Source organism: Triplophysa dalaica, chromosome 19 (assembly GCF_015846415.1).
Source record: "Triplophysa dalaica isolate WHDGS20190420 chromosome 19, ASM1584641v1, whole genome shotgun sequence".
Taxonomy (NCBI): domain Eukaryota; kingdom Metazoa; phylum Chordata; class Actinopteri; order Cypriniformes; family Nemacheilidae; genus Triplophysa; species Triplophysa dalaica.
In genome coordinates, this window is record NC_079560.1 from 515,459 (window position 1) to 529,214 (window position 13,756).

The 13,756-nt window shown below is 39.8% G+C and overlaps 2 protein-coding genes across 2 annotated transcripts in view; both read right to left on the reverse strand.

Moving 5' to 3' along the window:
- The window catches only part of ric1 (RIC1 homolog, RAB6A GEF complex partner 1), a 31,326-nt gene extending 20,044 nt beyond the window's left edge, over nt 1–11,282 (reverse strand). Inside the window, exons 1-3 of the mRNA XM_056730971.1 lie at nt 10,477–11,282; nt 6,564–6,671; nt 476–555 (exon numbers count right to left, since the gene is read on the reverse strand). Coding sequence (XP_056586949.1) covers nt 476–555; nt 6,564–6,671; nt 10,477–10,617 — 329 coding nt within the window. The 5' untranslated portion in view covers nt 10,618–11,282. The remainder of the gene's footprint in view (nt 1–475; nt 556–6,563; nt 6,672–10,476) is intronic.
- Nucleotides 11,283–12,168: 886 nt separating this feature from the next.
- LOC130407760 (UPF0729 protein C18orf32 homolog) lies at nt 12,169–13,517 on the reverse strand. Its single transcript, XM_056730972.1, has 3 exons — nt 13,395–13,517; nt 12,767–12,979; nt 12,169–12,590 (listed from the first exon to the last, which is right to left on the reverse strand). Exons 2-3 carry the CDS (start codon nt 12,938–12,940, stop codon nt 12,516–12,518), a joined length of 249 nt encoding a protein of 82 aa, XP_056586950.1. The 5' UTR covers nt 12,941–12,979; nt 13,395–13,517; the 3' UTR covers nt 12,169–12,515.
- Between the last annotated feature and the right edge of the window lie 239 nt (nt 13,518–13,756).

Sequence of the window (13,756 nt, forward strand, 5' to 3'; positions counted from 1 at the left end):
AACAACAACAAAATGCACAAAAACACTAAACAGAGAGATGAGAGAAAGAATGTGGGTCAAACAGGTCTGAACACGACACAGACGCACTCCTGAAGGAGATTTAAACTCAAGAGCTATAATCACACACTCTGTGTGTGTGGTTGTGTGTGTGTGTGTGTGTGTGTGTGTGTGTCTTTTTATGTGCGTGACATTGTTTCAGCTTCACAATTATTATTGTTAATAAATAATCAAAGATCAGATCATCTCTGTTGTAGATTTAAATCTGAAAGCATTCACAGCAGACAGACACATGTGCAGACGTCAAGCTGATGTGTGTGTGTGTGTGTGAGAATAAAACATAGCCCCACCCCCTCTCTTCCGCTGAACAATTATTGCACTTTCAAGAGGACAATGAGCAGAATCCAACACTGTAACACACAACATGATTGAGGATGAGGAAATGATGCTTAACATAACAGGGTCAAAGGTCACTCACTTTGGATAGACGGGCTCATACAGACACTTCTCATCCAAAGCTCCAATGATGTCGAATAACAGAACGTAACCATTCGCAGCCTGGAGAGAGAGACAGAGAGAGAGACAGAGAGAGAGAGAGAGCGAGAGAGAGCGAGAGAGACAGAGAGACAGAGAGAGAGACAGAGAGAGAGAGACAGAGAGAGAGAGAGAGAAAGACAGAGAGACAGAGAGAGAGAGAGAGAGAGAGAGAGAGAGAGAGACAGAGAGACAGAGAGACAGAGAGACAGAGAGACAGAGACAGAGAGAGAGACAGAGAGAGAGACAGAGAGAGAGAGAGACAGAGAGAGAGAGAGACAGAGACAGAGAGAGAGATACAGAGAGAGAGAGAGAGAGAGAGTCAATGATGTCATCATAACACTGCTTTTAAGTAACACACATTGATTAACTGATGGACAGAAATTAATCAACACACACTCAAACCTGTACATAAGACACAAAACAGCAAAATCAGTCCTCTGTGTGTGTGTGTGCGCGCTTGTGTGTGCGCGCTTGTGTGTGTGTGTGTGCGCGCTTGTGTGTGCGCGCTTGTGTGTGTGTGTCTGTGTGTGTGTGTCGGTCAGTTGATGTGCAACAACACAATAAATGTCATGAGATTATATAAACAACACATCACTCAACACACTCTGGCCATCACCATGACAACAACATTGTAAAAAAACTGATTTGTCTCGTCTCCTCCATTAAAATCCATCACTCCACAGAAGACTCACTTCTGCAAATCACACGTACAGAATTACATTGACATTATTTACATTTCGCTGACATTATTGTATAAAATGACGCACAAATGTCTGTAATATTACAAATGTAGAACACGCAGTCAGTTTATAAAGACATGTGTAACAAACCACATTCTTCTGAGTATTAAATAAAGACATGAAAGATTCATTTGAGTTCAGAGTATTATATTCACATTCAATTGAGAAGATTGTTACTTTCCAGAAAAGTTGTTTTTATTCAGAAAACTTCAGACGTACGTATATTAATGCATAACTTCCCTATGAAAGTGTGCGAGAGCTCTGAAAATATCTCCAGACAGAAGCAGAGACAGACAAATAGAAACAGAAATGGAAACCAGGAGAGATTTGAACTTCCTGTAGAGTTCAGTGCAGGGGACGGAGAAACAAGTGAGGTTTTCCACAGCTGGAGCAATGACGTCATCTGCCACGCATACACACGCATGCACACTCACACACACACAAACACGCTCATGTACACACACACAAAGACAAGCATACACATGCATGTACACACACGCATGTACACACACGAACACACACACATGTACACAAACACACGCACACACACACACGCATGTACACACACACACACACACACACACACACACAAACGCATGCACATTCCTTTATACATAAGAAAATAAATCTAAGTGTTTTATTTGGAGTGAGTTCATGTGAGTTTCTATTTCTGTACAGAACTGCAAAGAGTCTTTAACATGAATCAGTTCATATGAACGGATTAGTCAACAAACTTTGAGACAAAATCTTAATTCTGCATCATATTGTTCAAAATCCGTCTCTTTCCTGTACAGAACACAAAAGAACATATTTTGAGAAATGTCTCAGTGGTTTTGTGCTCACACAATGAAAGTCAATGCGGTTTGTTTGATTATCAACATTCTTCTAAATATCAGCTGTTGTGTTCTGAAGAAGAAAGACATGATCATATTTATTTTAGGATGAACTATTTCTTTAAGAGTTGAATAAGATCTCTCCACATCTACACACACACACAATCCTGCGTGAATGTCTTTAAATGCTCACGGATCAGAATGTCACACTCCGTCTTGTTAAACAAAGATCTTTGGAATGTCGCCGCTTCCTGTTATTGCCGTTGCTAAGCGATGGATGATGTGCACGGAAGTCTCTGTTCAACATTCCAGAGGAGAGCCGGAGAAAAGTTCACATCACAACATCCAGTGGATACTTCATATGAATTCTGACGAAATGAGTGCTACACAAATACACAATTATTAATACAAATCAATAATGACGCCCCGTCCCTAACATAACCGGCTCATATAATTCCTGTGAGATTGTGAGACATCCAGACATCAACAAAAGCCCCAGCACAGATATCTCATCAGTTTGAGGGAAAACTAATGTTCTTCAGTCTCTAAAAACATCTGGACATGAACTAAAACAACACACATTCACACACTTTCATGGAAAAGCTACATGCTAAGAAATACTGATTTATTCTCAACATTCAAGGCCATAAGTGTGTTTTATTTGTCATAACATCACACTGCAGTAAATCTGAATGTTCTTTCATATTTAATATTTATCTTGAAATGTTGAAAGTGTTTTGAGGATATAAGTGGTCTTGTGAGAGCGTGTGACGGTGCGATCAGACAGACGAAGAGTGTTCTGCTGATTCATTCAGTTTCACTTCTGCACGAGATTCTCTGAAACATCTCAGAGCTACACAAACACCACACATGAACACAGAGAAAACACACTGAACAAAACCTAACAAAAACACCAGCTCTCAGACACACACACGCTCAAACATTTACTGCTACACACAGTTTCAGGGTTCTCTTTCTGTCATTCACACACACACACACACACACACAAATGCACACACTCGCGCACACACGTTCAGTTCGTATTGTGTAAAAGATCGTCTTTAGCTGCAGACCCAGCGAGGAAAATAAAAGATCATGCAGGCGTTTCGAGGATGTCGATCACGTGTGACAGCTTCTCTGTCCCCTGAAGTATCGAAACAAAGACTTCACATCCGACCGACACGCAAACAAAGCCTATCAGATTTAGTTTCCCTCTGGTGAGAACGCAACAACTTCAGGTCGAGTCTAGAATGAGAAAAACAGCCAAGACAAACGTACACTTACTGCTGTGTTACAGACACTTTGTTTTGTCATGCTACCGGTGTGTCACACTTATTGTTTTAATAAAAACCTCACATTTGTCCTTAAAAGATTAGTTCAACAACAAAAACAACGACTGCAATGAAGTTTCCTGAAAACAACACGTTTGGAAGAGATTATAGAGGTCAAGTCGTGTCTTCACAGCATCTTGTTAGAACAAATGTGTTTTATCAGAAGACTCTACAGCTGAAGAGTGAACATGCTACAGCCCGTCTGCAGGAGAGGACACAGAGGATTGTGGGAAATATTCATGAAGGTTATGTCACTCTCCCACACAGTTCTGTTGCATTTCTGAAAGGACTGAAGTTTGTTTAAGTTCAGCCAACCGCAGAGCTCATGGGAATATTTCTGAAATGACTACACAGAGAACTGCCAGCCAATATTACCCATGATGCTTCACGAGAGGGACAGAAGCTGACAGGCTTAATGTGACCCACTCCAGATCAAACCTCTATAAAAAAAGAAACGCAGAACAAACTGTACAACCTAAAAGCACAAGGAAGAAACATTCAAGACAAATAATGATGTTTTCATGAATATTAAAAAAGTTTGACATGTCTATATTATGAAGTAACATATATGTTGTACATAATATGAAAAACAATCGGTCTGTTCGAAGAATAGATACAGTTCAGCACGTGCGTGACGTTTTCCTCTTCTATTGGCCTCACGCACTCAACTGTGTTTCCGGTCTGCATGCGTATGAATAGAAGTCAAATGGAACGAAAAGTCAAGCGTGACCTTCATGGATTTGTCTGCATATCACTGTATGAGGACTCTCAACTCAACTCCGCGCCAAAATAAAGTCCTGTTCATTTCATGGAAATGAAAAATATGGATGGAAAAATTATTTGTGAGTAGTAAATTGATGACCTGTAGTGAACCCTATAGTATACTTTAATATGAACTTAGCAAAGTTCAAAAACACTGTAGTAACTAGAAATGTTACTGCGGTTTACTGTAGTAAACGCTACTATACTTCAATTCAACTCCATTTTATTTAAATAGGGCTTTTCACATTGTACATTGATCCAAAGCCGCTTGACAGGAGAAAATAAGAAAAACTGAAAAAGGTCAAACACAGCACAGTGCATGCATTTATATTTATTACTCATTCTAGTAAATACTATCTAATAAACGCAGTCTCCAGGTGGTTTATTTAGGATACTATGCATTAAAGGCAGGGTGTCCGATCTTTCATTTTCGTCAAGCTTGGCTCGGCTGTTGTTCGTCCTGTGCACCTTATTGCTGATTGGTTACAAGGTTGTTTTGGTACTCGACCCCGACTCCGTTGTCTAAAGGGTAATTTCGGAATGCTCTGCTGAAAAGATGTGTCTTTGATTCAGATTTAAATTGGGAGTGTGTGTCTGACACTCGAATAGTATCATGAAGGCTATTTTAGAGTTTAGGTGCTACGTATGAGAAGGCTCCGCCCCCTTTGGTGGATTTAGTTATTCTAGGTGTTATCACAAGTCTAGAGTTTTGAGATCTTAGAGAGCGTGATGGGTTGTAACGTGATATAAGCTCTGTTAAGTATGTAGGAACTAAACCGTTTAAGGCTTTATTAGTGATTAAAAGAACGTTAAAGTAAGTACGACACTTAATGGGTAACCAGCGAAGTAATGATAAAACTGGGTTTATGTGATCGTATTTTCTTGACCTAGTAAGAACTCTGGCAGCTGCATTCTGAACTAACTGTAGTTTATTGATGACGCAGGACAACCACTAGGTAGAGCATTACAATAGTCAAGTCTTGGTCACAAATGCTTGAATAAGCTTCTTTGCATCAGAAACACAGAATATTTCGTGATTTGGAAACATTTCTAAGGCGGAGGAAGGCTATTTTGTGACATTTGAGATGTGATATTTGAATGACAGGTTGATCTCTTATATAACGCCTAGGTCTTTAACTGTATTTGTTGGAGTCAATTTGCAGGTTATAGTCCAAAATATTCTGTTTGCGTGTCTTTGGTCCGATAAGTAATATTTCTGTTTTGTTAGAGTTTAAAAGAAGGAAGTTACTAGTCATCCAATGTTTTATGTCTTCATTGCTCACAATTTGGATAGCTGGAAGGACTCATCTGGTCTTGATGAGATATATAGCAGAGTATCATCTGCATAACAGTGGAAGCTAATGTTTTCTAATAATGTTACCAAGGGGAAGCATGTATATGGAGAACAACAAGGCTCCTAAAACCGACCCCTGGGGTATTCCATAATTTACTTGCGTTAGATTTGATGATTCCCCATTTAAATATGCTATACTTTAATATTTACTCAAGTTAGGTTACAAAAACTGCAGTACCTAGAAATTTTACTGCGAGGTATAGTATACTACAGTATTTTTATGTGGACAAATGTCTTAAATTGTAGTAAAAAAAAGATAAAAAAGAACACAGAAACGTTTTAAAAGAAAAAGAGATTTGGGAAAGATCATGGCCCTAATTAATTTATGTCCCTTGTCAGTAACCTGCCTATTCATCCGATGACCTGCACTTCAAAGATGACTACACACTTGCAATACAAGTGTTTGGCCTGTGCTACAAAATTTTAACCCTCTGTAGCACCAGCTCTATGTGCAAAAACACTTAACATACAGCCCTGCAGAGTATTTAAGAGAGAGCGAGATCATGTCTGTTCTGACTCGATTATCATCTCTGCAGTCTGATGAAACACAAGCTGTCATTCTGCACCGTCGCTGTGACATCAGTGTGTGGAAACTACGAGCTCACATGACACTGCTAACCGGACCCTGGGTCTCATCTACAGATACCACTCTGTGTTGGTCTATTCATGCCTGTCATTCACATTCATTCAGTCTGAACAGAGGAGCTGTCTGTGTGTCTGTCTGTCTGTCAATAAAACAGATGAAGAGTTATTATACTGGCAAACAAAAGAGACAGACAGGAGGTGTGTTCTCATGCTGACAGCTATTCCACTAACCAATAACAACTGACACAATCCACTCCCTCAGATGATCTCATAATAACATGCGTTTCGTGACGGTCTTTGTGTCAGTGTGTGTAGGATGAGGCGTCTCTCTAGACAGCGCAGTTGTTTTTGGATGTTGTTTGTTTGTGTTGGGGTCAGATTGAACCATCACGACTCTATTTTAGATAAAGTGAATCTCACTCACCGATACGGCGATCATGGAGTCGTCCGGCTTCCATTCAGCCTGCTGATAAGAGCCGAACTGTTCAGCCGCCTTCCCAGATTCTATATAACTGACGATCAGCACGCTGGGCTAAATACACAGAGAGAGAGAGAGAGAGAGAGAGAGAGAGAGAGAGAGAGAGAAGTGTGAATGAGTGAAAACATATCTGAAGACATTCATCTGTCAAGTCATGATCTGAGGATTAGTTAGTTAGTAGCTGTAGCTTTAAGTGAAATAATTGACCACAGACCATAACACACACACCACACTGGAGGTCAAGTAACGGTTACATTTAAACAAACTGGAGCAAGAAACTACACATACAACACAACACTCAACACACACAACACATAACTAGGGATGCACAATAAATTATCTCCCACATCGGTATCGCCGATAATACAATTTAGGCCGACATACTATAGTCGATAAATCATTAATGATTACTCTGGTTAAACCTCTTCAGTTGCTCAGTTTAAATCCAGTACAGTACTTTCTTTACATCATGATCATTCACTTGAACTGTATATCGCCCAATATATTGGTTATCGGCTTCCAATGTTTAAAAATGATCGGTTATCGGCCAAAATGTATATATTGTTGCATCCCTTCACATAACACACGCACAACACATAACAGACACACAACACGTTACCCACACATAACACGTAACACAAACATAGGGCTGTTCTATTTATCGTAATCGTCAACTTTGGCCTTCAACGATTACTAAAACAAAATAATGGAGGTAAAACAATTATTGTGCCACATTCCGCCATTTTTTTTTTGCTGAATTCACAGTTTAAAAGGCAAGTCATTTCAGTTTTCTATGTTGTTCTTAAAGCAAATGAGTAATTGACTTAAATAATCGGGATCTAAATATTGGCCAAAATCGAGCAGCCCTACACAAATACACGCAACACACATTTATTTGAGGTCATGAACTGTGTGTGTGTTGTAAAGGGGTCACAAAAGGTCAGACAGGCTTGAAATTCCACACAGCCACTAAAGGTTTCACGACACAAGTTTAAACAGACTGTGAACACACAATCCCACAGTCAATGATCTGGAATGAGATCTGAGTTCAGTTGTGACTTTGCTTTCATACAACAGAAGTGAATCAGATCTGTAACAACATACATGTGATATTTACACGAAACAAAGCAAAACACAATCTATTTCTAAATAAACAATCTAGTATGTAATAAGTGTGTGGTGTTATGGCACAGATTTAGTGTCCTTCTCTTCTCATCTGTACAAGGTCCAGCAGCAGTACCCCCGTACAGGGATGAGTTCAGACGGTAAAATCACACAACTCTTGATATGTGACATGTGATCAGGTGATCTGAGGATGTTTCTGTTCGGATTCAAAGAAATCTGTGATATTTCATGTTTTTTTAAATCACATCATATTTAACTCCAAACACAAACGCTTTGAAAGGGAAATGTCTAGTTTTATTAGGCATGGGCGGAATACCGGTTTCAAGGTATGCCGCGTTTTGAACAGGCATGGTTTTAACACACTAATTTCGGTAAACCTTTCCATAGGTATGAGCAGAGGGTCCACAAGTCCACCAGGTTCTGTGCTAATTTTAGTTTATGATTGGTTTGTTGTTTGCTCATCTGCATCTAATTTATATATATATATATTATTTACATATGTGTGTTAACGTTTAAAAATGAATGTAAAAAAAGAAACTGGCGCCATGGTTTCAAAACGATTGGGAAGGACTGATACATCCTGACATACAGCACTCAGTACATGTTTACTACTTTTATGAATATTTTGTGTTGCTTAAAAATAAAATATAATGTGTGTTCAACAGGAAAAGGATGTTTTTTTACATAGACATTCTAAAAGTGTAATTGTAATACCGCAAAAATTTGATGCAAGGTTATCATACCTTCAAAATCTCATGTCTGTCCATGTCTAGTATCCATGAACAACTTTACATAAGGGAAACCTTTACAAGTCTTCTGTTGTGAGATGAGATGTGTTTAATGTATGGCCACACAGCTGCATGTGCATGTCTTCGCTTGCGTGACTCTAAACGTGTCGAGACAAGATACAGATGCTTTGATATGCACGTGTGTGTGAGACGGAGAGCGAGAGCTAGTTCTATAGTCTAGGAGAATTTCAGAAGGCCTGCTTCAGAGACTCGACAGGAAGTGTGTGAGTGTGGGGGGGGGGGTCATTTCCTGTATGAGAGGAAGTAGAAAGAATCACCTGGAAGTATTTTACCAGACTGTATGAATATAAACAAATACATCACAGGTTCATGAGCAGGAGTCTGTTTATCATTTAATGCGCGTTTACGGTGTCGTTATTACATCTTATTACACGGCTCGTAGGAATGCTTGATTCTGATTGGTCAGTCGCGACATTTCCAGGTTCGTCATTCCCAGATAACAATCACTCAAAACTAATAACACACTGTAACCCGCATGCAGCAAATCATTTTAACAGTTTCTTTCGGACAAATTTAATTTAAATATGTTTTTTATTAATATATGTGAGATTATATTTACAAATGATTTGTGACGTTTGAATGTTTCTTACTTTAAACCCAAACTAAACTACTTCGCGGCAGGCATGCATTCGTAAAAATTAGTTATTATATATATAATATAAATATTTCAAATTCACATTTCATGTCCAGTTTTTTTTCTCATATGTCAAGTAGCCATGTAATAAGCGAGATAATGTACAATCAGCCGGCTGTTATCATGAAATAAGCCTCTTCAGTGTGACAATACCCTCTGCTTCACATTCAGATCACTCTGTCGCCGGGGATTATTTCTGCCATAACAACCGGCTGCCTGTGCATTATTACTTAAATAACTGCTTTATGTTTTTACGTGAACACCGTTACAAACACAACAGGTCAAACGGACTCTGTGTTTCTGTGAATCAAAACATCAAAAATGATTTTATTTATTCATTGAACGTTCTGAGATTAATTTCTATTCATGTGAATTCTGATTCATGACAGTCATGTGATTCTTTAAGAACATCAGACGTGTGATGTGTGCTGGTGAAGCGGAACCTTGTAAAACAAATGTGTGACGGTTAGGTGTGAAGTTCTACACGAGCATCACATATCGCACAACCTGCAGTCACAACAGGCAACTTCACACGTATGGCAAGCCGAATAATCTTTTGTCATTCTCAGGATGTGAATTTTGATACCAACAACTGCATTTTTACTTGTAAAAATTATCATTCTTGATATCAAGATTAGAATTTCTACTATTAACAATTGCTTTTTTTGATTTCTGCAATTACAGGTTCACAAGTAAAAATGTTCATTCAAAGCTTAATCGGCTTGCCGTACACACGTCTCCGTACAAACAACACACACATGCACACTGTGAAGTGATGACGAAACAATCTCTCTGGGAAACTGAGGGAATTTCTGCCGGTGGATATTGTTTAGTGGTCAAAGATCAACATCCACATCTGACTGATGTCAATCATAAAGTCGAGATATGTGCACTGCTGATCCTGGGACAGTTTGATCCAACGGAGTTTGACGCTCAACATCAATCGATCCTTCTGAGAACCAGACCTGTGAGCAGCACTTACTCTATAGATGAACTCCCAATACTGGAGAGAGAGAGCCGCGGTTTTCACTCAATAATCAATACTTCTGGGGTTCAAATCTTTCACCGCTAAGCCGCCACTCATCATTCAAACTCGTGACCGAAAGAGTTTGCTTCACTTTACTTTAATGTTCGACCCCACAGACTTAGAGTTAGCTGCTCAGCTCTTTAACCACTAATCCACTAAAACGCTGATGTAGCGGCTCGAACCTTCAACCGTCGTGTTGCCGGCCACGATCTTTAACAACCGAAGTGAGATTTAAAGCGACAGAGCGCGGTGTTGTGGTCTTACCCTGCTGAACCAGATGCTGATCTGAGTGTCGGACAGCACGCACAGGTAGAAGCGTTGCGAGCTGGGCTCGATCAGGAAGGGCCGCTCGGCGCTCCGGAGGGGGCAGAGGAGCCTCCGCGGCCAACCGCTCAGAAAGTACATCACGATACGGATCCGAGCCAAATCACGGCGACACCGGAAGGGACAGACTCCGTGCGACAGAACCCAAAATCGGGATCATATCAGCGGGATTCGGTGTCGGTTCGGATGAGCTGAGCCCAGATGCGTCTTTATTTACTGCTGGAAGCGAAAGTAAGTCTGAAAAAGCGTCGTCGGTGACGCACTCAATCACAACCGAACCTCTGCTCGGTGCGGCGGGTTTTCCGCGGATCTCAGTGCGTGACAGGGTCGCTGGACTTCGTGTTCTGAAGGGAAGTTTTGGATCCCGATTTGTCCCGTGAATCCAGCACCGTCGCCATCTTTAGTCTGTATTTATCCGCTCGGAGCTGCGCAGACACCGGCAGCGGCGGACACATGCACGCGCGTATGTGAGGAATGCCGCCTGCAGGGGACGCGCTGCGGCCCAACACGCGACCAGCTCTCAGAAAAAGAAAACGAGTTCGATATTATTTATCTTCTTTTGCAGCACAAACATTCCTATTCCGTCTATTGATATTTTATCCTTCGTTATATTGTCAGAATAAATTTATTTAAACGTGTCATTTATATTTTACTAGTTGTATAACTTTTGTATTACGTGTCAGTGTTGATTACTTTTGTTACTATTCTACTATTGTCCGTTTTCTGCTCTCAAAAGCGCCTTTGGCGCTCTCGGTCTCTGTCGCGTTTTGCTTTCATGACGCGTCACAACATGTTGACGTGATGACGTCTTAACGGCGATCAGCAACCCTGCGGCGCCCCCTGCCGCCGACACTAGTCACGAGATCCATGACAGCATCAACTGTATTTTTAACGCCATTTTTACCACGATCGTGAATCACATAAAAAGAATACATTGAAGAAATAATTTAAAAGAAAATATAGTACATTCTTTACAAATAAATCACCATTTTAGGTCAAACTGTAGACCACAGAAATATGATCACACACAGTCATAACCTTTGCCTTATAATATAAACCTTATATTCCAGGACCACAGATACATATTTCAAGAATATTCAAAATTGAATCTCAGCCACTTTAACATAATAATATACCATGTGCAGCATATGTCTTCCATGTGACACCCCTTTTCATCTCTCTCCAGTGGCTGCCAGTTGAAGTCTGTGTCAGATTGAAGTCACTAATGTTTGCCTACAGGACCATCACTGGATCTGCACTTGTGTTGTCTTCTCATAAGGGCAGTAAATCTCTCTCCGGCTCATTCTCCTTCACAACTCCTTCCTGGTGGAACATTCTCCCTAACTCGGTCCGGTCAACCACATCTCTCACAACATTAAAAAAACTACTCAAAGTCAATACTTGAAAAAACTTTCTCTCAACAGGTATTGTTCTAGCTTTTCTTGACACTAGTAACTTAGTTTTAGCACCTATTATGTTATTACTCCTGTATGACATATCGCTGTATTGCTCCCTGACTCTCTGTAAATCGCTTTGGATGAAAGCGTCTGCTCAATGACTAAATGAACTGTTAAATGTGTGATTATAAAGATCCGGAAGTGCAATGTAAAGACAATCACCCAGACCTCTGGATAAAAGTATCACATTTTTATTTTCACATTAAATGTTGCAATTTATACATAGCAATTCTGGTATAAATCTATGGTAGAAGATTCAATTTAGTCTATAGCTAAAACATGATCATGGAATGATGAAAACAAAATCTATATATTAATTTCTCAACATTGTAATGCACTTCATGTCACGTAATGTTTGTTTTAAAAAAAAATCAGTTAGGGTGTGGGATTTTCTGTATATATAACTAACTGATCTGTGTAACAGCTGCAATTTACTGAAAATTACAAAAAAAAAATCCTCATCAAAAGCTGATATCTACACAGATTAATAAAATCTGGGAGATGATTCAGGCATGATTTCTGTCAGTCTGCTTTTTTATCGGCCACTGTCTTCAGTCCATTGGATGTGGAGCCGTTGGCTGTTCCATTTAATTCAGCCTGAGAACAAGAAAACCATAAACATAGAATGAACTATCAACCTGAGACCATCGCTGTATTTTACAAACATCTGCTTCTGACAATCTGCCTATCTCTCTTTCCCGAAAAAACGGACCAAATGTAGATTGCACAATAAAGAATATTTTCAAGAATGAATACAGTATATCTTCACTCACTGTTTGGTGTGTTTCTGCAGGATTAGCTGCTGTCTGATCCACCGCTGCTTTGTTCCAGAAGCGTCTGATGATGGGACTGATGATAGGACTGATGATGGGATAGATGTAGGGCTCCAGGAAGCGCTTGTACACCCACAGCAGGACAGGAATCACAATACAGGGAATGCAAACCATCTCTCCGACTGAACACCACACCAAACCACAGCGAAACTCCTGAAACAATTGACATTATTACATATTTTATAACATATAGTGCAATAAAATGTTTGACAGTCTGTATTTCTGCCTATATGTGTCTGTTTTATCCATGAGCAGACAGAAGTTAACGTTTTACTTAAGTGATTACTAAAATCACGTCTTTCTTCTACATTATTACAGGTATGTTATCTCTATTTTGCTACTTAAACATCACGCGGTGGTTTGTACATAATCAAATCTAATATTTGTTAGCTAACTCAAAGTTAGCTTCATTGCTAACTGCTGTCATCCTGTGTATTCTCATACATTACGTTTATAAACAACGACACACACTTATTTCATACCTTCTGATTATCTATAATAGGAGTGCTCAGTGTGTGTGTACAGTCGACATACATGTAAGAACGCTGTAAATGTGTGTTAAACTCACCTCGCGTTTCCTGATCTGTCAATGGTGTGTAAAATATTGCGCAGTCAGACCGATCCGAGATTGACAGCCAAATATCGCGAGAACGATCCCAAAGCGCAGCGGCGCCGCCATATTGGAAAGGGAAAGGCTGCGGAATAAACACACGTAGCAATGTAGTTTCATGGCTTATTTATGATATACGTGGAAAACCTAAACTGATTCACTTATTTTTAGAAAACCAGTTTAAGTAATTACGCAACCGAACGCTTGTCAAGTTTTAAAATGTTAACCGGTTTTGCACCGTTGTGCAGGATTTATAGCGCTGATTTCATAAACTAAACATTCGCTCAGTTTGCCTCTTCACCCTGTTGGGGGCATCAACT

Bases quoted from the DNA above. Each gene is read 5' to 3' on its own strand.
- LOC130407760 (XM_056730972.1), bottom strand. From the start codon at position 12,940: ATGGTTTGCATTCCCTGTATTGTGATTCCTGTCCTGCTGTGGGTGTAC. The intron at 12,591-12,766 runs GTGAGTGAAGAT...TCTTGTTCTCAG, and splicing joins CTGCAGAAACACACCAAACA to GCTGAATTAAATGGAACAGC.